Source organism: Xyrauchen texanus, chromosome 6 (genome assembly GCF_025860055.1).
Source record: "Xyrauchen texanus isolate HMW12.3.18 chromosome 6, RBS_HiC_50CHRs, whole genome shotgun sequence".
Taxonomy (NCBI): domain Eukaryota; kingdom Metazoa; phylum Chordata; class Actinopteri; order Cypriniformes; family Catostomidae; genus Xyrauchen; species Xyrauchen texanus.
Genome location: NC_068281.1, coordinates 15584349 through 15612137, shown reverse-complemented (window position 1 = coordinate 15612137; position 27789 = coordinate 15584349). Strand labels below are relative to the sequence as shown.

The following is a 27789-nucleotide window of genomic DNA, read 5'->3' as shown; positions in this document are numbered from 1 at the left end:
AGCTCCGTTCGTTAAAGTCTGGAATACGTTTCCCGTCATGCAACAGTGCCGTCAGAAGTCATGGACGGAACCATTTTACAGACTCAGAGTAGTAGTTTGAGTTTGCAAAAAAAACGTCCAAGAATATTATAATAAGTGAAATAAATATTTAACTTTATATATGAATACTTGTGGAGGTTTTTAAATCAATAGCATAAAAACGGCCATTTAAAAGGCAACACTTAGTGAAGTCCAAAGATTGGGCTGGGTCGACAGTTCCGCTTCCCCTCCGCCATAGCAGACAGATCCCGGCTCCAAGAAGTTGTTAACTCCAAAGAACTCACAAGCACGTTGATACGGCTACCCAAACCATACTCTCCAGGGAGTAATCCTCGTTTAAAATAAGTTTAGCTGGGTGAAAAAGGCGGAGCTAACACTTTGAAGAGGTCTGCGGGTGTTCTGGTGAGTTGAACATGCTAAACTGGTCTAATCCTGGCATCTGCTCGGCCAGCATCAGCTCCAAGTTTGATGTTTATTGCTGGTTTATCTTTGAGCTTGCGTTTATAACACATGGACAGCCTTGTTTTGATAATGCAGATCTGTTTGACATGAAGCCCCTCTCCGATTAGATGTTTGTTGGGTGTTTATTTACTTATTTATTTTCAAAAGAATATTAAATAATTGCCGTTGATGTTTCAAGTGAAGTCCAAACTCTGTGGATAATATTTATTAAGATCACTGACAACTACTCCATGGATGCGACATGACAAAGTGTTAATCTTAGGTTCCATTGAGCACATGGATGTTTGAACATGATCTGTAGTTACATTTCTGAAATGCTTGTCAAATACCTTATTATAAACTGTATATGACACTGTAAGATTCACATGTCAAACTGCAATCAAACAAGTGCTCAGTTCTACTCTGTACTGTAAATTGGAGTTTAGAATTCCAAGTAGATCATATTTTAGGTGGCATTGTAAAGGTATCTTAAATATGCAAACTATAAACTCTAGGCATGGCATTGCAGGCAGTGAGCTTTTATAAATAAAAAAAAAAGATAGAATGTGAAGTTTCTCTACCTTCTACAGTATGTACTACATAGTCTGGAAACTTTCTACGGGTCCATTTATATGTCTTCTAATCACAAAGCCTTTTTTGTTTAATATGGACATGATATGTCCTACGCAAAGTCACGTGGATGTTGTATTTGTGTTATGAATGATAAGCAGGAATTGGGTGGTAAGAAGCTCTGACATGCCTGCATTGTCCAATAGACCTTATTCACCGTGGTGCAATACTAGATTTTAAATTGGAATGACAACGAGGCTGTGAGGCAGACATCTCTTCAATGGCACAAATGGTATAAAGCTCCTAGATCACATCTGATTTTCTACAACTCATGTTGTCTGGAGTTCTATGTATACTGAATGTTTTTGGGTGGATATTTTATCAATGTTTTGTCTGCAAAATGATCCAAAAACACTTTAAACTGCAGTACAGCTCATTGAAGAGACTGTAAGTATATCCCTCACAGCCTCGTTGTCATTCCCATTAAAAAATCAAATATGGTACAAGTGTATATAAGGTCTTTAGCAAAGAAAGAGGAGGACCACTAGAATTAGTTCAGGAAGCCTTGCTCAATATTTCCTTTTATAGAAGCTGCAAATACAAAAGGCCCCTGGTCTGTCTTCCTGTAAACAATTCCTCTACACAACTCCACATCTGTAAACTTGAGGCGTGCTCACATAGCTTTGTTTTGGTCCAGCTGGTGAGATTAAGTTAAAGTGTGTGACCTACTACAGTATAGTGGTCGTGGCACCCCTGGGATCAGGAAATGCTTCTGTTAGACTTCCACCAATCAGAAGCTGAGGGGAAGTGAGTAATAGGAAGTGGAGGCGCACTGCTGATGTGTTTTTTGGTTCACTGTGTCTCAAGTGGCTGCTTGAAGATTTTAATCAACACTCTATCAAAACTGACATTGCTAGAATATGTTAGGTAATCAGAAATTCAAGCCACTCAGGATCTTTGATTATGAGTGGGATCTATGCAGATTTATCAGTGCATCGTGGGTTGGTTGGTTGAAAGCTTGCATTCATATCGAGGGCCCACATCTCATGCATAATCACTTGCACCTTATGTTTACTTTTGCCCGAAAAGCCTCTAACTGTGAAAAGCATATATACATTATGCTGGTTAGTTTAGGCTTGGTGTGGCTGTCCCCATGAGCTTTGTCTGCCATTTTTGTTCCAGCTTCCTCTTTTCAGCTTGCAGGCTTTGGCTGAGCTCCTACAATATTATTATGCATGCTATGGATGGAAAAAGTAAAAGTACATTTATGATGTCTTAGGAGAAAAGATGGTCTAGCCTGTTGTTTATTTCTTTGTTTGCTTAAAGCTGCACTATGTAATACTTTTTGGTTGCAATAAGGGATGGGCATTTGAGTATTTGTAATCAAGTACTCTAACCTACAAAAAGAGCATGATTACTATATAATTAAATGCACGTAAAAAAAAAAACTTATATTACATGTACGTGTATCTTATATTTTGTTTTATTCACAAACGTTACCAAAAACGGTTTCAAACTATGCTTTCCTTTTGGGAAAAAAATTTAAATGAACAATAATATTAATAACATTGGAAATGTTGGAAAACAAAAAAGATTTCAAAATAACAGTAAAAAATATTTGCACTCACCTGGAGCTTACATAGAAACCACTAGACCTTATACACGCTACCGGCATCTTTTATTTTGAATGGAAATGACAACGAGGCTGTGAGTGATACAACTTACAGTTTCTTCAGTGAGCTGTACTGCTGTTTAAATCGTTTTTGGATCATTCCGAATACCAAATATTGATAAAATATCTGTCTGAGAACAATCAGTGTGCAAAGAACTCCAGACAACATGTGTTGTGGAAAATTAGACGTGATCAAGGATCCTTATACAGCTTTATATCGTTCGTGCTATTGAAGAGATGGTAAGTCTATCCCTCACAACCTTTCACTTGCATGAAAAGGCCTATACTATAGGGTAATGCATAGATATAAACTCTTAGTCAACATAAAGGCTATCACATTTTTATAATTTCAGATGTTCTTATTTAGTGAGGAAAGTTTGCTTTTTATAAAATGTGCTCTGCCTTTCAGAGATTTAACACACAAACACACACTGGTCTGATCAGCTTCTGATTTTGCTTCCTATTTCTTTCCACCTATAAAAGCAGATCCTCATCAGTTGGTTTGAATCAAACACATATAGAGGATAATTAGATATGAATTAAAATATTACAAGTATTGCTTTGTAATATAACTTTGCTTTGCTTTAGAAGCACAGACCAGAAGGGCTCTGCACAGTTGGGCTGTCAAATTAAGATTAGAATATTCTGTGAATTTAAGAAAAAAAAAATTGCACATTCGAATGTTAAAACTGTGCACTCGAATTTGTGTGACAAGCACTGACAATGACTTCAGATCGATCGCATTCTTGTGCTAAAATAGCCTAGACATAGCACAACAAATACAGTTTAAAAGAAAGCATTGTCTCAATATGCTTTTGAAAGTTATTTTTAATAAGACATCTAAAACAGTGCTCCTGCTCGAGATGCTGAATAAACAAAAATAAAGCGAAACAAGATGTTCGTCTAGCGCGCGTTTACAAAGAAAAACAAATATTTGGTTGCAAAAGCGACATGTTTGTTGTGAACGGCCCCTTACAGTAGGTGGAGGTACTTGGCCATTGCGTCTTGCTCTCTTATAAGCATTTCTCAGATTAAGCAATCAGGTTTTTTAACACTTTTATGGGAAAGATGTTCGACTTGGAAATGTGTGTCTCAAGATCCTTGTGTTCTGTCTGTGTGAACAGCCCCTGGACAGGGCTCATAGTCTGAGCCACTTCACCTGAATACCACTGCTATCTGTGAATATTGCTACCCTACATACAACTGTAAATAATATAAAACACTGTGATATTTCACTTTTTATTGTGAAGCTTGTGCCTGGAGTAGTACACTGTGGAATCAGTGCAAGTGTAACACAATGTGGACTGCCTATTAAAGTGTTTCCCCCCTCATTTTAATTTTGACTTAACATTTGAGGATATGGGCCGACTAAAACTTTGCTTATTTTATGCAGATTAGTTTTAAACAAAATACATTTTTATAACAGCCAGGAATGTTCTATGCAATAATATTATGGTGCTGTATGGTTTATGTATTTATTGCGGCCTCTTGTGGACAAAGGAAACGATGTCAGTTTAAGAATCAGATAACAAAAATTTTCATATTATTCAATCACAGTAGGGAAATGCAGAAAGGAAAATGAATTTGCGATATTCGAGTAAAGCTGCACGATTCTGAAAAAAAAAAAATATTTCAGTGACTTACAAAACCTTTACATAAGGGTATTAAACAAAGGAACAATTTACTTGAGGTTTTGACAAAATGTTCTCTGCTTCAATCTATGCAAAAATGCAATAGTTGTAAACCAAATCTATACATTTAGGGGCTAGGGATGGGCGATCCGATACAAAGTACTTTAAGGCCAGAATCGCCGATACTGATATCTCTAATAAATGTAATTTTTATGAATTTATGGATAAAATTATTACTTACATTTTTTATAAATGTATTGGTCCAAGCAGAAAATTATTAGGCTGCTTTGTTTACCTTTTTAAAAATAGAAATGCACAAGTTATTGTCACTTAACATTGTACTTTTAGTCTGTTTAAACAGGGTAGACAATTTAAAATGGCATCTAAAGCCACTGCAGGTATAAGCAGAGCCATTTCAGACCATTCTGGCACCCTAGAAGAGATTCCCATTGCCACCACCTTGTTCGCCTATGCCTGGAAACGGCCCTGGGTACAAGGCAGTTCCCCATGAATGTATGCTAATCTCAAGTTGTTTATGATGTACTGATTTCATAGCATAGGAATGTATGTTAATTTGTTTAGTGTGTAACCATTTCTCGTATAACGTAACTGCCAAAGTAATTATTAAAAGTTTATTATTGTAATTGTTATTACCTATTTCTGCATATTATTTACATGGTCAATAAATTATGTTTCATCTGTGTCTATTGAAGCCTCATTTTGCATTTTTTATATTACAGATATATTATTTGAAGTGCATAGACCTACTGTTGTCCACTGAGGATTTGGATTGTAATAAGTGTCTTAAATTGAACTCATATCAGCGTTTTCACGAGTTTCACCTCTTAAATATCTCCGAGTCCTCAAACCATGAGATCGATCCACGCGGAAGATCAATACCCAATCTCAACTTGCGTGAAATGTTTCACTTTGCAATTACATTTTTATTTTTTATTTATTTTATTACACAGATGAAAGTCATAAGCAGGGGTTAAAGAGTACTGAAAAATAATACTCAAGTAGAAGTATTGGTACTTCATAAAAAATTTAGTTTGAGTAGAGTAAAAGTACCTGTCCTAAAAACTACTCAAGTAAGAGTAAAAGAGTAACTCATTTAAAAGTACTCACGAGTACTGAGTTGTGAAAGCTATGCCCCTTTATAATAAAAACTCCATGCTGCAATTTAAAAATGTAGCACACATACCGTAATTTACATTCCCTTTTATGGCTGTTTGCCAGAAAGAATAAAAAATATAGGTGTTTTATAGGTTTTTGTGATTGACCGTTTTTAAAATACATCACTTATCTATGATACTGTAAACACTACTTGAATCTGATTTAAATTGATTTTATTGTAATTAAATCAGTTTATGTGTAGGGTCTAAATTTCCCTTAATGCTGACTAAGAGAGTTATTGTTGCACATAAAACATGTTCAAAACAATGCAAGGAATGTACAGGGGCCACATCATGCTTTAAAGGAGTAATTCACGCAAAAATGAAAATTCTCTCAACATTTAGTCACCCTTATGCCATCCCAGATATAAATATCACTTTCTTTCTTCATCAGAATACAAATTAAGATTTTTAGAAGAATAATTCAGCTATTTTGGTCCATACAATGCAAGTGAATGGATGCCAACATTTTGAACCTCCAAAAATCACATAAATCAGCATAAAAGTAGCCTAATCTATGTGACTTCAGTGGTTAAATCCATGTCTTCAGAAGAGATATGATAGGATGGGTGAGAAACAGATCAATATTTAAGTCCATTTTTACTATAAATTCTCCTCGCTTTCTTCTTCTTTTGTTTTTGGTGATTACATTCTTCATGCATATCGCCATCTACTAGGCAGGGAGAAGAATTTCTAGCAAAAATGTACTTAAATATTGATGTTTCTCACCCACACCAATCATATCTCTTCAGAAGTTATGGATTAAACCACTGGAGTCATATGGATTACGTTTAAGCTGCCATTATGTGCTTTTTGGAGTATACAAATTTTGGCATCCATTCACTTGTATTGTATGGACCTACAGAGCTGAAATATTCTTCTAAAAATCTTAATTTGTGTTCTGCAGAAGAACGAAAGTCATAGACATGAGGGTGAGTAAATGATGTGAGAATTTTCATTTTTGAGTTCACTATTGTTTAATAGCACGTGAGGGGCCACATTGTCCTCCTTTTGAAATACAATGTTCCACGTTTATTTAGTTCTTGTATCTTTTATTCCCAGCAATGGTTGTGTTCTCATTCTAATGCATGATGCACAATTTTCTGAAGTTTGTTACTGGTGAAATATTCTGCCTGAAGCAAATGTTGATACTTTTGTATCAGACATTAGAAAAAACTTGATAAAAGCTAAGCACAATTATAAATTATTTTATCATCTCTACTTTCCTGGTAATTTATTATACAAATTAACACACTCTCTACATCAGGGATTGGTATTATTAAAAAATAGTATTATAAAAAATGTCACTGTTTTGATTCTATTACATCAATACTTTTAAAACTTATATTATTTTATAATAAATTTATTCAGCCAAAAGTAGTGAGTGGTTTTCTCATTTCCTTGTTATTGTTGTTTGATTAATAGCCTTTTATGATATAGCCTACTGAATAGTGCTTAATTCAGTTACATACACTTCAAGTCCGACATTTTGATGCAAATACGCTTTTTGTCCCACTGTTTGCGTTCACTTTAGACCAAACCAACTGCGTTTACGTTAATGCCTCACCAAGACATTGGTGGAATTATAATTCGACCGTTTAGGTGCATACTCGCCTTAGTGCACAAACATTAGCAGCCTGTCAATCATATATATTTTATCTAGATCAACCAACCAGTGGTTGTCTTGTTATCAAGATCGATGTAATGAACACCCCTGGTCTAGATGTCAAACATAGGCTAAGTATAGAAAATCTCTTTTTTTATTTTTGTTTTGTTTTTTCAGATAAACATCAAGATTGTTTTATTGCCCAGCCCTATTGATAACATTGCCTTACTCTCTTGCATCAACACAATAATCTCAGTGATAGATAACTAAATTACTGGCTACATTATAGACACAGAATCTAGTAAGCAGAAATATGAAATTTACCTTGATATGTTTCTTCAAATTAGAGGCAGGATTAATGCTGATATCTGGCTTGAGCGAGTCAAACTCACATCATGATACAATCATGCAATTGGCCTTTCTCACTGCGAAAGCCCTTTTATGTGCGGCTGTGATGTTCAGGTGTTGAAATGTGTTTGAGGCATTCTCCACATTCATAAACAGTTGGTGCCAATCTACAGCTGCCGTTCAAGTTTTTGATGTGTGATTTGATTTGGCGGGAGTCACGAGACTCCCTAGCCAATCATGTTGATAGATAAAAATAAAATCAGGACAGAGAAGTAGCGAACACAGACGGTGGGAAAATAGTGCATTAAAAGTACAGTTACAGCACATAAAATTAACTCAAGTGAAAGTATAACATTTTTAAACTACTTAAAGTACATTTCCTGGGAAAAGCTACTTAATTACAGTAACATGAGTATTTGTAATTCGTTACTTTACACTTTTTTTCCTAAGGGTTTCGAACGACATAAGGGTGAGTAAATCAGTGAGTTAGACAGCATCTAAATTCAAAATTATTATTGTTCATTATTTCCCTTGATACTGTAATTGTGACTAATTTTGATTAATTTAATTTACATAAAAAAATGTGATTTTAGTCTCACTCTGGGGCATGTCATATTCTTTAAGTAGGCTACACATCCAAAACAAGCTGCAAACTGTTTTTATACATCAGTAAATCAAGACTATACAGTCAACATCATATTGGCCCTCTTTAACAGCACAAAAAAACAAAACAGTTATTTAAATGAAGTATTAGTATAATTATTGATAAATGAATTTAGTCTGTTAATTTAACATAAATTCCAAAATAATTTAATAAAGTTATTGTATATCAATTTAAATCAGTATCTAATCATATTTTGTGATAATGTGTATTATGCTTAGAATAAATCATTAGAAAAAAAAAGTCAGATGTTGAAGAGGGAATTCATAATGGGGTCATATTTGGCCCCTAAATTGTGCATTTCAAGTAATTTGTTTATATAGCACTTTTCACATCACACATTGTCTCAAAGCATCTTTACGAAAAATTATACTGTAACAGAAAATTAAGCTGTAATGTCCTAATGTCTTTATTGTGCAGTTTGATCAAAAACATGATTGTAGATTATGCCTTAAATTCAAGTCTTTTTGTGGGCATTTTTATCACTTTCAGTGGCATTTTTGCCTCAAGCCCCAATTAATTTCTGACCTTGATATACACATTGTGTAGGCTATATATGTTTTTTGCACAACAGGAGTAGACCTCTATGGAATGCTGGATGTTGTGCTTTTCATGATTAGTTAATTGTGGCAGCTGTAATTGTAATCTTGATTTTTATTTTTTTATATTTCTTTCCTATGCAGCACTATGTCAAAGTCTTTTTGCACACGTTATGCATACTTGCAGTTAGCTTATATCTATTAGCTCAGAGTTTGAGGTTATACATTGATTGACAAAAAGGTTTTTTGGAATCCGTAGCCTGAAGCTTTAGGAGTCGTGATAGGCCAGGCCAGCAGTTTATGATGGAGAAACATGAAACCTTTTGCTGCAAGTAGAGAATACCTCATGTAATGGAATATGTACACAGTGGAATTCAGAAGTTTACATACAACTTCACCAAATACATTTAAACTCAGTTTTTCACAATTCCTGACATTTAATCGTAGAAAACATTCCCTGTCTTAGGTCAGTTAGGATCACTACTTTATTTTAAGAATGTGAAATGTGAGAATAATATTAGAGAGAATTGTTTATTTCAGCTTTTATTTCTTTCATCACATTCCCAGTGGGTCAGAAGTTTACATACACTTTGTTAGTACTTGGTAGCATTGCCTTTAAATTGTTTAACTTGGGATCAAACATTTTTGGGTAGCCTTCCACAAGCTTCTCACAACAAGTTGCTGGAAATTTGGCCCATTCCTCCAGAAAGAAGGTGTAACTGAGTCAGGTGTGTAGGCCTCCTTGCTCGCACACACTTCAGTTCTGCCCACAAACTTTCTATCAGATTGAGGTCAGGGCTTTGTGATGGCAATTCCAATACCTTGACTTTGTTATCCTTAAATCATTTTGCCACAACTGTGGAGGTATGCTTGTGGTCATGACCCATTTCCAACCAAGCTTTAACATCCTGGCTGGTGTCTTGAGATGTTGCTTCAATATATTCATGTAATTTCCTTCCTCATGAGGCCATCTATTTTGTGAATTGCACCAGTCCCTCATGCAGCAAAGGACCCACAACATGATGCTGCCACCATCATGCTTCACGGTTGGGATGATGTTTTTTGGCTTGGAAGCCTCGCCCTTTTTCCACCAAACAAAATGATGGTCAATATGGCCAAAAAGTTCCATTTTTTTTGTTTCATCAGACCAGAGGACATTTCTCAAAGTAAGATCTTTGTCCCCATGTGTTTTCTGGAATTTTTCTGAGCTTGCATTTCCACTGCAGTTTAGTGCCGCAACAACTTGGGTAGGATTATAGGCTGAGCATCATAGTTGCGCCGCTTCTGCTCCCATGACATCATCTTAAACTCAACACAAATAGACCAAAACAATAACACAACTTCTAGCTGTTAGCTACTTGCTCATTGTGCTGAATAAAGCAGTTGTTGCATGGTGATTTTTTTCACACAAGTGTAACAGTTAAGTTGGCCTGGTTGTTCTAGAAGCAAGCTTCCAGAAGCTGGTCAACTAAATAAAGTGAAGCTTTCAAGCAGAGTATAGAGTTAACATAACAAAACATACCATCCTCCATCGTGGCTACGTCCAGGGCATTCTCCCTCCCATTTACTCGCCGGTTTAGATGGCGTCCATTTTGTCGAACCACTTCCACTCCTGTCATGCACAAAGTAAATGTTTTAAATGACTTGCATAAACAATAGATTGCTTATATGAAATCTGTGGAGTGATTAAATTTTTTTTTATTATTATTTCAACCTAAGTGTATGTTCACTTCTGACTTAAACTGTCAGTGGATTTGAGCTTATAAAACACTGTGTGCTGGGGAGCCACACCCATTTTCAAATCACTGTCATTATGGGAAAAGCAATTAAAGACTTGATGATCCCAAATAACATTCTTTAGTGGGAAAAGTGGAGAATTTCATACTGAGATTTCCAAGGATCTGGGATTTTGTGAAGAGATAAGCCTGTTCAATTTGCAATAAAGTAACACTTCAAGAAAAAGTCTTTATTTTCTTTAAACAAGACCCATAATCCAGATTTAAACACTTTCCATTCCCAGTAGTGTGATGTGTAATCTGTAATGAGTAGTATCTGTAATGGTGGTGGAAGCCGTGCACGGTTCTTCAGAGCGAGAGGCAGTAGTGTGTAAAGGTATGTCCAGCCTAATGTCTCCAATGTAGGGCCTTACATAAAGCCTGAGGGCTCATATATCACCATAGCAATGTGCAGCACAAAGGCATGATTGCACTCGCAGAATTTCATCCTGCGGTGGAATGAAGCATGCCTGCATCAACATGCCTTCCTCTCAACTCACATCAGTGGAAGCACTGAAAGAGAGCGATACAGTGGTCCAAGGAGTGTGGCAGAACTGGATCAGGGACGTCAGCTGGATCTCTCCATCAGGGTTCTTCAGGGTGAGAGAGTGATAGTGATGGCACTGCGAATTCACTCCAAATTCAACCTTTTCCTTGATTTGTTTTTGGAGTTTGTGTTGTATTGGGGTTAGATTTCCCTTTTTCTCAAGTTTAAGTGTTTTTCTTAGAAGCTGGATTTTAAATTGAACAGGCTTTGCAGTTGTAGTTAATTCATTTAGACTTTCGCTTGCAACTTCTTGTTTATGTATATATGGTAATGTTGATTTCTTTGTTTGCAAAGAAGTCTCGGTAAATAATTATTTGGAACTCAGCCTTTCTTTTATTACAATACAGAGTATTGTGTCTCTTTCTGAGGTACTAATGGCTTAAACATTGTCTTAGTGGCTGCACGGGGCATTATTCTGGCTATGTTTGTTCCCTATAAGGAAACAGGAACTGGCTCATGATGACTGGCAATAAACTGAACTTTGCAACCGTTATTATTTTATTGATTGTTTCTCAACTCTGCAATGTTTTCATTATATGCAGAATGGCCTTATTTTTTTTTCTTGTCTTTTGAGGATATTTTTATTGTTATTACATTTTTTTAAATTTAAAAAAAAAAAAAAAATAAATAAAAAAAATTTTAATTTAAGCTTTCATGGTGAAAGTATTTTACCAGAATTTAACTAGGTCCCCATTATAACAGCTAAACCAAATACCACATGAAAAGCACCATTCAAACAAAGCTGAAATTTTGCATCACTATCAGTCATTTACATTCAAATGTATTTAGCAAATGATATGTTCCGTTGCTCAGTTAGACTATTACAGTACATCTGAAACTAATTTATTAGCAAGAGTTTAAGCCAAGGATGCATGAAGCAATCACACCTAAATCACACCTTTACATGGTCATGTTAGACTAATCATGTAAGAACTTCTCTCTGTGCAGTTTAAATCACAACAGTTTGTAGGTTCCTTGTTGTATGAACAGTGCTGGGGTAAAATTTAACTGTGCTTTCAGACAGGAAGATATTGTGGTCACGTTGATGTTGTGTTGCATATGACTGATTTGCTGAATTGACCTCACGGAAGTGAGACAGGATTTTGCCTTATTTAGACATGTTGATGACGGGTGGAGAGGAGGCAGGCAGCTGCATGATGGCTGATTTCTAACCCGACTTGACAGACTGTCGGCAAGAACACCTTAGTATAAATTGAGGCCAACCACACATATTCTGTTAAGCTACTGAACTGAAAGGTTTAGAAAACGTAAGCACTTTGTGATGAATTGATGATCCATGCACTTTTGCTGTCAGAGCAAATCTATGCTAAGCAAAATTCACTTTAAGGCAGGTCAGTCCTCTCAGCAGACATCTTGGTAATGCCCCATGCAGCTATTTTCTATATTGGCAATAGGCATGCAATTTCAGCTCTTATCTACTTGAATGTGGAAAAACAACCTATCCAAAACTGTTTGTCAAGATTGTTTCAAACTGGCAAAAAATATGACCACAATGGGATCATAAATGATCCTCATTTAGCTCAAATCAGGCAAACAGACATTATTTATCAGGCTTGTTCAGTTAATGCATGTTTTGAGTTAAAATCTGTACTCCTATTACTATAGCTGCCATATGAACACTCGCAGTTCACATGGTGTTACACTTGCACTGATTCCTACTTCAGACTCAAGCTTCATAATAACAGTGAAATGCCACATTGTTTTTTATTCCGTACAGTTTTATGTAGAGTAGCAGTATTCACAGATAGCAGTGGTATTCGGCTGAACTCAGTGGTGAATCTCAGAATATGAGCCCAGGGCTGTTCAAACAGCTGGAAAGCAACAGACTGTTCACACCAAACGCTTTTGCAACCATCGATTTGTTTTCTATGTAAACATGTGCTAGACGAATGTCTTTGTTTCACTTAGTTTTTGTTTATTCAGTGTCTCTTGCAGGAGTGCTGTTTTTTAGATAATGTGTTAAAAAGAACTTTAAAAGCACCTGCTTTCTGTTAAACTTTTTGTTGCACTGTGTCTAGCCTTTTTTAGTGCAAGAATGTGATTGATCTAAAGTCATCGTAATACAGTGAGGGTAAAAAATTTTTTTATTGAAATCAGATGCGTTTCTGATTTGTTTATACGTTTCTCTCGACTGCATGAAGATATTAATTTGCTTTCTCATGTCACTAGCGTTAAATATGCAACTTAGCTGGCTAATGCATGCAGAATTGTGACCAGCTGGATATAAACTAAATCAAATAGATGGTAACAATCATGACATTTAAACATTTTGGCAAGACATGCGTGTATTTTTGTCACATTGTTCTAATCGCTTGAGATTAGCTTTAATGTTAGCGTCCTCTCAGCCTTGTCAGCAAACATACTGCTGTTCTCTACTAAAGCAGTCAACAAATTAATTTATAATGATAGGACTATGTATACTGTAGTGTACTGTAGACATTTACGTTGCTGATGTTTTAAATCCGCATTTGAAGTGTTCCGCTCCGTGCAGTGTAGTCAAAACCAACAGTACAAGGTATCAGTGAAGTGAAGTTTTTATTTCGTCTCTAGAAGCCACTCACATACTGTATAATGACAGCGGACTCTTCCCAGTTGCTCCATCACCAGATGCAACAGGGAAAAACGTATTGGTGTGGATTTTTGCCAATAACCGATAGTTCCAGAAATCTGTTATCGGCAAAACCGATATATTGGTCAACCTCTAGAATTAATATGGATGAATATTGTCAATGAACACAACAAATCATTACGAGGCGTCAAAAATTGTTTATATTTCATCTTCAGTGGCTGTGCTCGTACTCTTGAACCCTCCAATGCTGCCCAAGGAAACAAAAACAGTCCGCAAACTATCTGCGTTAATTTCTGCCGATAGTTTCAAAAGTAGCTATCCAACTTTTCAAAAGATTAAAAATAAATAAATAGTGCTGTGTGGATTACAGCAGTAAGAAGAGAGAAAGATGCCACATTTACAGACTCCCTCTGCAAGTGTACTTGAAATCCTATCATAGCTGTTGTAACTTTTTTTTAATTGATGCTAGGATAACATAAAGAATCATAACTTTCAAGACTCTTCAGTCTCAAAATCTACACAAAGATTTGCCAATAAATAGATAACTCTTTCTGTTTTAAAGGGTTTTTCTTTTCACGTTCATGCAAATTTGAGTAAATATTGCACATATGTGCTTGTTTCACTTTAGAAATTTTCTATGCATTGGATTTGCTGTTATTCAATTGTTTTATGTTTTATTATGTTGGGTTAAAGATGCTAGTAATTTTTTGTTCCTCTGGTCACTATGGCTGTTGTGTTAGACTTACACTGACACCTAGCAGCGTGGATTCTATATAACAGTCAGCCATGCTTTATTCAGGGAGCAAAGGTGTCCAATAACCCTAGCTCGATAAAACATAGCTTGATCGTCATTAGTACATAAAGTCCTGACACAGCAATCATGTTTCTCTGCCACCTCCTGCAGGTTGATCTCTGAAACCCTATAACCCTTCTGCGTGTGTTTCCCTGTCATGTCTGACAACGGAGAGCTGGAGGACAAACCCCCTGCCCCCCCGGTCAGAATGAGCAGCACCTTTAACACTGGCAACAAGGACAACATGTCAACAGGCCCCAGCTCTAAACCCCTGCCCTCCCTCCCTGAGGAAAAGAAGGACAAACACCGCAACAGGATCATATCCATGCTTGCAGGAGACAAAGGTAAAAGAGATAGTTCAAATGTCATAATTTACTCACCCTCATGTTGTTAGCCTCAGTCACTATTAACTTTCACGTTATGGGAAAAAAATATTTGCAATTAAAGTGAATGGTGACTGGAGTTAACATTTTTCCTGACATCATCTTTTGTGTTCCACGGAAAACAGGCATTATGTGTTCAAGGTAAAACTTTATTTTTGCAATTCTGCATAAATGAAACATTTTATCTTTTTAACATTTCTTGCACTGTCTGGTTTTCTTCCATTTTAAGTGTTTTACTGTTAACACATTTTTTACTTAAAATATAAAATAAAATCTCTGTGATAATCAATAGTGTACCACAAATGTAGACAATGCATAAATTGAATTGAAACGGGGTGTTGGTCCAATGAGACCAATTGAAATCCGATACTGTCAAGCTCCAAAATATGACATGAAAGAACCATAAAAGCCCCATTAAAGAGGTCTACAGTATATAACCTTTGCATTAGATGGAACCTTTTCACATATCTGGTTTTGGAGTGCGGAAGTAAACGCTAGCAGGGTAAAATTGTATAGATGTGAATGGGAGACCAGAGCAAATATAATTTGCTAACCCGTTTGCTCCAAGAGCAAAAGAAAAAAATCTGAATCATGCTTTCACAGCTTTCCAAAAGAAAAAAATAGAGGGAGAGCTGTGGATTAATAAATAAATACAGTGTATTTGCAAATTATTCACAGCACTTCACTTTTTCCACATTTTGTTATGTTACAGCCTTATTCCAAAATTGATTAAATGCATTATTTTCCTCAAAATTCTACAAACAATTCCCCATAATGACAACATAAAAGAAGTTTATTTGAAATCTTTGCAAATGTATTAAAAATAAATAAAAAAATCACATGTACATAAGTATTCACAGCCTTTGCTCAATACTTTGTTGAAGCACATTTGGCACCAATTACAGCCTCAAGTGTTTTTGTGTATGATGCTACAAGCTTGGTACACATATTTTTGGGCAGTTTCTCCCATTCTTCTTTGCAGGACCTCTCAATCTCCATCAGGTTGGATGGGGAATGAACATCTCTGGAGAGACCTGAAAATGGCCAAGTCTGGGCTCTGGCTGGGCCACTCATGGACATTCACAGAGTTGTACCATAGCCACTCCTTTGTTATCTTGGCTGTGTGCTTAGGGTCGTTGTCCTGTTGGAAGATGAACCTTTGCCCCAGTCTGAGGTCCAGAGCGCTCTGAAGCAGGTTTTCATCAAGTATGTCTCTGTACATTGCTGCATTCATCTTTCCCTCGATTCTGACTAGTCTCCCAGTTCCTGCCGCTGAAAAACATCCCCACAGTATGATGCTGCCACCACCATGCTTCACTGTAGGGATGGTATTGTCCTGGTAATGAGCAGTGCCTGGTTTCCTCCAGACACGATGCTTGCCATACAGGCCAAAGAGTTCAATCTTTGTTTCATCAGACCAGAGAGTTTTGTTTCTCATGGTCTGAGAGTCCTTCAGGCAGGCTGTCATGTTCCTTTTACTGAGAAGTGGCTTCCGTCTGGCCACTCTACCATACAGGCCTGATTGGTGGAGTGCTGCAGAGATGGTTGTTCTTCTGGAAGGTTCTCCTCTCTCCACAGAGAAACGCTGGAGCTCTGTCAGAGTGACCATCGGGTTCTTGATCACCTCCCTGACTTAGACCCTTCTGCCCCGATTGCTCAGTTTGGCCAGGCGGCCAGCTCTAGGAAGAGTCCTGGTGGTTCAAAACTTCTTCCATTTATGGAAGATGGAGGCCACTGTGCTTATTGGGACCTTCAATGCTGCAGAAATTTTTCTGTACCCTTCCCCAGATCTGTGCCTCGATATAATCCTGTCTCTGAGGTCTACAGACAATTCCTTGGACTTCATGGCTTGGTTTGTGCTCTGACATGTACTGTTAACTGTGGGACCTTAAATAGACAGGTGTGTGCTTTTCCAAATCATGTCCAATCAACTGAATTTACCACAGGTGGACTCCAATCAAGTTGTAGAAACATCTCAAGGATGATCAGTGGAAACAGGATGCACCTGAGCTCAATTTTGAGTGTCATGGCAAAGGCTGTGAATACTTATTTACATGTGTTTTTTGTTTTTGTATAAATTTGCAAAGATTTCAAACAAACTTATTTCACATTGTCATTATGGGGAATTGTTTGTAGAATTTTGAGGAAAATATTGAATTTAATCCATTTTGGAATAAGGCTGTAACATAACAAAATGTGGAAAAAGTGAAGCGCTGTGAATACTTTCCTGATGCACTGTACATGTTGCGCATGCACTGCGCACTTCAGAATGAATGAGCAGTGCTCTGTTGTGTCACATCCTCGAGCACTCGCTGGGATCAAGATGTGTTTCTTTACACATAACACAGTATAACCAATCAGTTTCACATAGTGTTATATAGATATTTTAAACTGATCAAGACAAAAAGAACACTGGAATTGGATCGGGATCAGGAAAGAAAAAGTGGTGTTCCTATCTGTAATTGATCACCTTTTGTTCTAACTTTAAATAGATTAACCCTGAATAGTCTCGGAAGCAGAGGTGTACTCATCTCAGACTTTTTTTTTTCATTGTGAGATTGTCCACAGAAATCTGTCTTTTTTGCCAATAACCTGAATCATCTAATCATAAATATTCTTTCTGTTAAAGGAAGAAAAAAAGACAAGGATAAAGATCGTCCAGAGATTTCTAGCCCTTCAGATTTTGAGCACACCATACACGTGGGCTTCGATTCTGTCACAGGGGAGTTCACTGTGAGTGACACATACTTTCCTCCTTTCCTCTAATGTAATTTCCCCATGCTGCCTCTGATCTGTATCTTAATCCATCAAATACTGCAGAGGATCTTTTAATTCAATTGTTTAGCATACAGAGTCTGTCTCTTGCCTGTAATGGTGAATTGATTTGATTAGTCTATTGGAGTTTAATTAATCTTATTATTAGATGGGTCCTAACTCTCTCTCTCTTTCACACACACATACACACTTTGTTTTCTCTCCCATTCCCTATTTCCCCATCTCACCTCTTTCTTTACTTGCTCAGGGCATGCCAGAGCAGTGGGCTTGGCTGCTGCAGACCTCCAATATCACAAAATCAGAGCAGAAGAAAAACCCTCAGGCTGTACTTGATGTGCTCAAATTCTACGACTCCACAGGCAACGGCAGACAGAAATACCTCAGCTTTACAGGTAAATGAAAGCATGTTCATGCCCCCTCTTAATCTGTGTTTGACACACACACACACAATGCCTATCTATGCTTCCCTGTTCATTTCAGATAAAGATGTACCACCAGCAAAAAAAGGTTCAGAGCAATCACCAGTCAAAGACCCTGATGATGATGACGATGATGAAGCCCCTCCCCCTATTGTCGCACCACGCCCACATCATACCATTTCTGTGAGTGGAGAACAGTCAGAAACTTTTTTTCAGAAAGTTTTTAAGGGATAATATTTGCCCTCTAGAATTTATTTTCAGGGGCTTTTTTACCATCCTAAAATACTGTGTTTATAAACATTATCAATTTAAGTATTTCAAATAAATAAACTTTCATTTTGAATAATTATGGCATAGAGGTCTGCGCGGGACTGTTTTTTCCATCCCTCTCCAGCAAGTATCTGTCCCTCACCAAAACAGTTTCACCCAATTAATGTACTCCCGCCCGATTTTCTCCCCGACCACTCCCATTCCCGCAACCCCGCATTTGTTTTCCACATAGGGCAAAAGCCATACAATTAGACACCAAGTGTACACAAATAACATCTAATTATTCAGTTATAGCTGTCATCGCTGTGATTGATACGTGACATGATGCCCATTAGGGTTGTGCCGATGGACGATATCATCGTCCATCGTGATGGCTGACCAACATCACGATGTAGAGCCACCATCGTGATGCCACGCCCCATTTTGCGAGTCTTGCTAGTGTGACTCACTAATCCTAGTCTCTTCTAACCTAAAAACTTTGCAGGGATTGCTCTGTAAATTAAATTGAGAATATAACTAATGCATATATGCTATTTTAAATACTGTAGTATATGCCAGAGACGTGACGTGTTAGTCTGTGAAAATACCGTGTCAGGCAGGCTACACAAATATTGATCTTGACATTGTTAGCTTCTTGTCTTTTTTTTACATGTCTTACTTACACTGTACATTTAGATTAAAATATTTTATGTTGTAGGCTACAAGAAAATAGCCTTTATGAATTAATTATTAGTAGTTGTAGTGTCTCAGAAAATCTTGCTCATTGTCACATAGGCCTGCTCTTGTATACACTGAAGCGGCAGTTTAAGATAAACCCAGACCAGCGAACGTCAAATAACTTTTGTCTGGTTAATACTTTTAAAGAAAAATTTCCTTGGCCATAAATCCATAATGTCAAATCAAATGAAAGAAACAAGGTGAATATGAATAACACACATTTATTAAAACATAGAAGAACAAGAAATAAAGAACAAGAAAACGGGAACAACACTCAGACCGAAAATCGGCATTAACATTTCACTTATAATTAGCAGCACAATTAACTTCAGCACAGGCTACAAAATAAATTATGTTATTGAAATATTGTAAAGTGGTCATATGAACTACCCAAATGAACGTTTAAAAAATAATAAACGTTCAATACAAAATCGAATAGCTCCGCAACGGATGGTGAAAAATGCGTAAAGAAGTATATCTTTCACCATAGACCATGTTTAAATTTCGATGTTTCTGGCCAGAAATACCAACATATTCACTTTATCTGGTTTTAATAAGCTGCGGATTGGAGTAACTACACTACCCGCTGTGCTGAAGACCCGCTCTGATGGAGTACTGGTAGCACACAGATATTTCCATGCTAATCTTGCAATGAACGGAAACCTTTTGTCGTTCGTTTTCCACCAAGTCAGCGGATCCTCTTCCCCATCAATGGCCATTTCCTGCAGGTACATGGTCATTTCTGCCTCGACCTTTTGCTCATCAGTGAGCGTGGCTGTGGCTGCTCTCTTCGCAAGAAGGCTGCCCAAAGACGACTTTTTTTTCTTAGGCGCAATATATTAAAAAGCCCGGATGAGTAGGCTACTAATTAGTTGGGCTAGTAAAATAACAAAATTATAGTTTTTCAGTAGAAAAAAAATATCTATGTAAAGAGATATATTAAAATAAAAAGTGCTTAAAAGTGCACAACTCTTCTTAAGTGGAAGAAATATTTTTCCCCCTTACGTGCAACCTATTGGAAAGCGCGGATGGGTCAGTTGGGATAGTAAAATAACGAAATTATAGTTTTTAAGTGGAAAATAGTATTTATGTAAAGAGATGTATTAAAATAAAAAGTGCACAACTCTTCTTAAGTGAAAGCTAAAAAAAAAATGCTTCACGTGTCGTGCAACCTACTGATAAAGCGCCGACGAGTCGTTAGTAAAATAACGAAATTATAATTTGTCATATAATGTTTGAAAATTATATGAAATTATATAACCCCCGCCCCGCCCCGCCCCACCGACGATATCATCGTCCATCGCAGTGTTTTACTGTCAACATCGTCAACTGCCAATTTAGGAGAAATCGCCCAACCCTAATGCCCATATGACTTGCCTCAGGTTGATTTCTTTACACAAATTGACCATTTTCTAGTCTGAGGTTCACATCCTTTGATAACACTGTGTCCACACTTTTTGCACATTTATCTAAAGCACCGTTGACTACCTGCATAGCCTACTCTAAATATTGGATAATTTCAGACATTATATTTTTTACGTCATAATTTATGTAATCAAAAATAAGTTGTAAAAAAAAAAATATATATAATTTTTTTTATTTTATTTTTTTTATTTTATTTTTTTTTCACAATTAATCAAATAAAATTTATATCCACATTGAAATCCTGGACATACCGTCTGCTCCCACCTTCAACCTGGAAATGAAATCCCACTCCACAAGAAATCTAATGGGGTTTCACAGGTCCTGCAGGAGTTCTGCTGGAATGCAGATCTCTATTATGGCAGTTACTGTACCTATACAGTACTGTGCAAAAGTTTTAGGCACTTGGGAAAAATGTTGCATGTCTTCAAAAATAATGCCATAAATAGTTTTCATTTATCAATTAATGTCATACAAAGTCCAGTAAACATAAAAAAAAGCTAAATCAATTTTTGGTGTGACCACCTTTACCTTCAAAACAGCACTAATTCTCTTAGGTACACCTGGATACAGTTTTTCTTGGTTTTTGGCAGACAGGATGTTCCAAGCTTCTTGGAGAATTCGCCACAGATCTTCAATCTATTTAGGCAGTCTCAATTAATTTAGTCTCTTCTTGTAATCCCAGACTGACTCAATATTCAGTGGGGGGGGGCTCTGCGAGGACATGCCATCTTTTGCAGGGCTCACTGTTCTTCTGTTCTATTTGCAAAATAAATATTTGAGAGTCTAAAGTTTATATTTCTTATTGACACACTAAAGCTGAAAATATAAATAACCATCTTAAGACAAATGTTTTTGTGAAGCATCTTCTGTGCCTAAGACTTTTGCACAGTACTGTAGATCAAATCAACTTTAAATAGTATAGTAATAAATAAATTATAATATACCAAAAAACAATACATAATAATTTTTTTATGATTGTCCCCATGTTAGATTATACAGCCCTCCATAATTTTTATAAATATATATATATATATATATATAATTGCTGTTTTGAGTTGTTGGGATTTTTAAAAAAAATTTTTTTTATGTTTATTGTCCTCAGGGCAACTTTTTCATCAGACAATTTAATATTAGCTACACATTCAACAACACTCATCTCTAAGACAGCATAATAACCTTATAGAGACATATCACTACTGTGTCTACAGAAGCACTTAACCCACAGCAAATCAAAATAGCATATCATGAAATATACACTATTTTAAATTACATAGTAAAATCTGAAAACTTCTCTGCAGGGACATTTTTGCCCTAACATTTTTAAGATCTGTGCCCTGGTTAATTTCTGACCCTGGTTGATTGCAACGTCTCTTAGCCCCATTGTCACATCAGCACGTAATGAAAAGATTTCAATTCATATAATTGATTAAATTAGTCATGATTACTTTGTTACATTCCTTTCATACAATATTGATTGGCGTGAAAACCATTGTTTTTCCATTGTCTGGATAGGTATATACACGCTCTGTCATCGATCCCATTCCAGCACCTGCAGCCATCGCAGACACCGAAGCCTCCAAAGCCGTTGATAAACAGAAGAAGGGCAAGGGAAAGATGACCGACGAGGAGATCATGGAGAAACTACGTATGTTTTTCTGACTCTCCCTGTTTAGCCTTGAGTGTATTTCTTTCAGTACTGGAATACTAAACACATCTCGGTACCTTAGAAGTGTGTTAGCATAATTACACTTGCACAATGACATGCAAAATTGTCAAACAATGCATTGATTGTTTTTGGTTGATCTCAGGAACTATTGTCAGTATTGGAGACCCAAAGAAAAAGTACACACGATACGAAAAAATTGGACAAGGGTAAATATACTCAATGATATGTTCTCATTTAAAAAAATAATAATTCATACTGTTAGTCTTTATATCAGGAACAGTTGATTACTAATTTATTAGTCAAGAGCTGCATTGGTTGTAGCTAGAATCATTTGCTTGAAGTGAATGTTATGTCTCCACAGTGCATCTGGCACAGTGTACACAGCCATTGATGTTGCTACTGGCCAAGAGGTATTTTTTTCTCTCTATTGATTATTTTGACTATTGATTTAATAGGCCAAATAAACTGGTGAACTTATGTGAACTAACAGTGATGTGTTTCTTTAGGTTGCCATCAAGCAGATTAACCTTCAAAAGCAGCCCAAGAAGGAGCTGATCATTAATGAGATCTTAGTGATGAAGGAGATGAAGAACCCAAACATTGTCAATTTTGTAGACAGGTAGTCACATTGTTTAAAGATGTTATATCTCCCAGTTAAATTAAATCAAACTTGTATAATCAAGTCATTATTGTGCTATGCACAATGTTCCTTTTAAGGAATGTTCCAGGTTCAAATTAAGTTAAGCTTAATTGACAGGATTTGTGGCATAATGTTGATTACCGGAAAAACATATTTTGACTTTTGTATAAAAAACAATCATGGTTACAGTTGAAGAGAAGGGGCCAGTCCATAAACATTCAAATTTGGGCTGTGCCAATACTATCAAATATTGATATATCGCGATAATTTTCCTTACAATGTTGTATCAATGCCTTAGATCCCTGTATCAATATTTTTCTTCAACTATTTCTGTATTCACGTCATGTCCAGGTGATCAATAATGATGAAGCAAGTTGTCTAAATAAGTGCAAACTCAGAGCAGCATCCCACAGTGTACTCAGAGACACTTCTATGAGGTGCGAGAGAGACTGAAACTGAGCACATTTCTCTCACGGACACGCTGGTCCTCTCATGCGTTTAACACTAGGGCGGTGCAAAAATATAGATTTTCTGGCTAACTGCGATCTTCATTTGATTATATTGATATCGATTCTTAAAATCCAAAAAGCGATATTTTACTCTATGTGCAACACTTTACATTGAGAGTATAGCACTCATATACAAGCCTTAAATGTCTGTAATTAACGACTGCCTGGTAATATTTCAGATTTCACTCACCAGTTCAGCACAGAGTTCAGCATACTTTCTCTGCGTGTTGAGAGTAAACGTTTGGTTGTAATGTGTGTCCAAAGATGAGATCAATGTAATCCATTTGTCATTGATAATGTCTCTTATAATCCCCTCTTGGTTTTTACAGTTAGATGTTAATAAAAGAAACAAACATTTTAATTATAATTATTTAATGTTGTTTGGACATTCCACTCCAGTTGTGTTAAAATCCCTGTCCTTAAAGAGACAATACCAGGTTTTAACACATGTTCTACATATTGATGTAAGTACTTGTACATAGGACAAATTAGGCATCTAAACAACAAACACACAAAACACACACATATACAGTGTGTGTGTGTGTGTGTGTGTGTGTGTGTGTGTGTGTGTGTGTGTGTATATATATATATGTACACACACACACACATGCAATTTTTTGACATCATATTTATTGATGGAATACATGAAATTTGTATATATTTAAAAGCTAAAATGTGACCAAAGTGATGAAAAGCTACTGATAAAAAACATTAACTGAGAGAGAATTTCTTTCATTTGTATTCAAAATGGGCATAACTGAAATGTATCAATATTTATTGGAATGAAATTGAGAGAATGTGAATCATAAGGAAATTGAACCGTGATATTGTGATGTATTACAATACAGTATATCGTATCGTGACATATGTATCGTGTTACATATCGTATCGTGAGGTGGTGGGAATACCCAGCCCTAATTAAAATGCACAGTTTCAATAGGAAAGCCACAAGATGTGAATGTTATACATGCTACAGTTTTAAAACTGTCTGTATATTAATGTTTATGGCCCTATTCACTTCTATTATAAGTTCCTGACTGTAAACGGGATTTCTGCTTCCTAACCCACAAATGCTGTCGATTGAGCTTAACTTATTTTGAACCTGGAGCATTCCTTTAATGTATTACTAATCCAATCAATCACAGTATTACCTACCTTTTCTTTTCTTTTGCATTGGTGTAGCTTCTTGGTAGGTGATGAGCTCTTTGTGGTGATGGAGTACCTTGCTGGAGGCTCTCTTACCGATGTGGTAACCGAAACCTGTATGGATGAGGCACAGATTGCTGCTGTCTGCAGAGAGGTATAGTATTTCTGGCATAGTTTTGAGATCAGATGGTATGTTTTTCCCATTTTTATCTGAGAATTGTGGTCTATCTCTTCCACAGTGTTTACAAGCACTGGAGTTTCTGCATGCAAACCAGGTCATTCATCGAGACATCAAAAGTGACAACGTTCTATTAGGAATGGATGGATCTGTCAAACTAAGTTAGTTCATGGTCTTACTGTCAAGTGCTCTATTCCTTAAAAATAAAAAGTGGAAAAAGTGTTAACACATTCTTGGGATACACAACTAACATCTTTTTGTCTCTTCTTAGCTGATTTTGGGTTCTGTGCTCAAATCACACCTGAGCAAAGTAAGAGGAGCACCATGGTAGGAACGCCCTATTGGATGGCCCCCGAGGTGGTCACACGTAAGGCCTATGGACCCAAAGTGGACATATGGTCCCTGGGTATCATGGCCATTGAGATGGTTGAGGGTGAACCCCCTTACCTCAATGAGAATCCACTAAGGGTAAACCTTTGTTGTCCTACATGTTACTATGAAAGTTCATCTGTGAAGACAATACTTATTTGATTCTAAATAATATGAATCAGGAGTATTCAGTAGAAGAGTGTAAAAGTACATTTGAGCAATCTGTAAAACTTCTGCATAACATTCTGTATTTATACCATTGTGTTTAATGTACATCATCTCCAGGCACTGTACCTCATTGCCACTAATGGCACCCCAGAGCTGCAGAACCCTGAGAAGCTGTCACCCATTTTTAGAGACTTCCTCAACCGCTGCCTTGAAATGGACGTGGAGAAGAGAGGTGGAGGAAAAGAACTCTTGCAGGTAAGAAGCTAAATTGAATCCTGGAATACCCCCAACACATACTTGGATTAGTTCACCCAAAAATGAAAATTCTTCTTCATTAACTCACCCTTAATGCCAGCCCAGATGTGTATGACTTTCTTCCATCTGCAGAACACAAAGTAAGATTTTTAAAAGAATATCTCCGCTCTTTCGGTCCATACATTACAAGTGAATGAGTGCCACAAATGTGAAGCTCCAGAAATCAAATAAATCAGCATAAATGAATCCATAAGACTCCAGCAGTTAAATTAATATATTCAAAAGTCCTATGATGGATGTAGGTGAGAAACGTATACATTTTTAAGTCCATTTTTACTATAAATTCTCATTCTTACTCCCTTCATTCTTACTCTTTGTGCATTAGCCCCCTACTGGGCAGGGAGTAGAATTTCTAGCAAAAATTGACTGAAATATTGATCTGTTTCTAACCCACACCTATCATATCACTTCTGAAGATATAGATTTAACCACTTGAGTCATATGGATTACTTTTATGCTGCATTTATGTGCTTTTTGGAGCTTCAAAATGGTGGCACACATTCACTTGCATTGCATGAGATTAAAGAGCTGAAATATTCTTCTAAATATCTAAATTTGTGTTGTGCTAAAGAAATAAAGTCATGCACATATGGGATGGCGTGAGGGTGAGTAAATGATGAGTTTTTGGGTGAACTATTCCTTTAAATGAGTTTTGTCTGTTTACAACATGTAACTTTATGTAATCATGTAATCTTATGAAGAATGTACTAATTTCAATATATTCATTGTCCACTTTGCAGCATCCATTCCTCAAGTTGGCAAAGCCCCTTTCCAGCCTCACTCCTCTTATACTTGCTGCCAAGGAGGCAATGAAAAGTAATCGCTAGCATCAGAACAATTTGTCACTATGTGCCAATGCCGAAAATTCCTTCTCACGACCAGTTCCTGTGAAGACCTCTATCACTCCAGCAGAGTCCCCCTTCTAGCCCAGTGAAGGACCTTTTCAATTTAGCCCTGAGGACCTTAGTCATCTCCATCTGGGCTACAGACTTGCACAATCACCATGTCATGCCTCCTCATGCCACTCTCTTATAATGTGCCTGAAGGGGCTAAAATAACAAACTGTAGACCTCTCTGGTTTTCTGCTGATATCTCTCCTTTTATTTGTTTAATGGAAACGGTTCCATCACCGTATCATTGGTCTGTGTTTACTTGAAAATTTCATGAATTTCTGTCAAAATTCACTTAAATTGTATTAGTTATGAGTATTGGTGTGTTCTTTCCAAACAAAGTACTTTGCCCTTTTTTAAACTTCAAGATTTAATCCCCTGCCCCCTCGTCTCATAATGACCTGTTAATTGTGCCTACTACCTATTTGCCTTCACTTGTCTTAAGAAAATTGAACAATTTTGCTGTATGAAATTAAATGAACAATTTCCAAATTTTTGTTGACTTGGTTAGAACAAAACCCTAAACACCTAAAGTTGATTTAATAGTTTTGTATATTATGTACTTCGATTAGCATGCCGAAATGAAAAAACAAAAACAGGATTTGGGACATTTTTGACTAGCTGTCTTCTATTTATGTGTATGTATACAGTATTTTATATTTTAACTAACAATCTGACAGAAGTTACCAGAATTTATTATTGTCTTAGAAATAATTAATTTGCTATGTTCTTTGCATGTTAAATCTAACTTGTTTTTCAAGTAAACTACATTTTACCAAGAAACATTTTCATTTGTTCATACATTCTATTAGAGTAAACTTTTTGTCTGTTTTCTGCTTATTTCCTGAGATACAATTTCTTTTTGTTTGTTTTTTTTATTATTGATGAAAATGCCTTAAAGCATATCCTTTGTAAATTATTAAAATAGACTTTTGAATTTGCAAATACTTTTGAATCTGTAAGATTAGCTGGTAAATGTATTTAACTTGTATTGCTAATTGCATCATGCATCATTCAATTATTAACATGAATTAACAATGAACAATACTTTTAAAGCAGTTATTAACATTAACTAATAGGTTTTAAAATTAGAAGTTTTATACATTAACATTAGTTACTGCATTATGAACTAATATTGATCAGTTGTATTTTTTTTATAAATTAACAGTAACCAAGATAATAAATGCTGTGGGAAAAAATACTGTTTATGGTTAGTTCATAGTTCCTAATGTTAGCAAATAGAACCTTAATGTAAAGTTGGTCCCACTTTATTACCAATCCTTTTTAGAGGTTGTCTATGGCAGCAAAATTAAGAGATTTATTTTATTGATTCTAATGAATTATTGACATACTGTATCTTCAAAGGCCCCAGAATGTGAAATATGCTGGTTTCACCTTCCCTTTATTTCCACTTTCCCCTTTAATAACATGTACTTTAAAAGCATACATTTTTACAAAATGGACAACAGCGGAACAAACAGTCAGTCTATGTGACTTCCATTGTTAGAGCTGGATATGAGAGGTTTCAGTAC

General features: G+C 36.3%; 1 protein-coding gene across 2 annotated transcripts; it reads left to right on the top strand.

The window, feature by feature from the left end:
• The first annotated feature begins 266 nt into the window (after positions 1-266).
• LOC127645039 (serine/threonine-protein kinase PAK 2-like) lies at positions 267-27040 on the top strand. Of its 2 annotated transcripts, none has more exons than XM_052128551.1 (14): positions 267-441; positions 14499-14731; positions 17400-17503; positions 17793-17937; positions 18026-18147; positions 21889-22021; positions 22185-22248; positions 22404-22452; positions 22549-22661; positions 24374-24491; positions 24577-24676; positions 24787-24983; positions 25170-25307; positions 26108-27040. In XM_052128551.1, exons 2-14 carry the CDS (start codon positions 14545-14547, stop codon positions 26192-26194), a joined length of 1557 nt encoding a protein of 518 aa, XP_051984511.1. In that variant the 5' UTR covers positions 267-441; positions 14499-14544; the 3' UTR covers positions 26195-27040. The 2 variants fall into 2 exon arrangements, with proteins under 2 accessions (XP_051984511.1, XP_051984512.1); XM_052128552.1 differs by lacking the exon at positions 267-441 and adding an exon at positions 10920-11057.
• Positions 27041-27789: the final 749 nt, after the last annotated feature.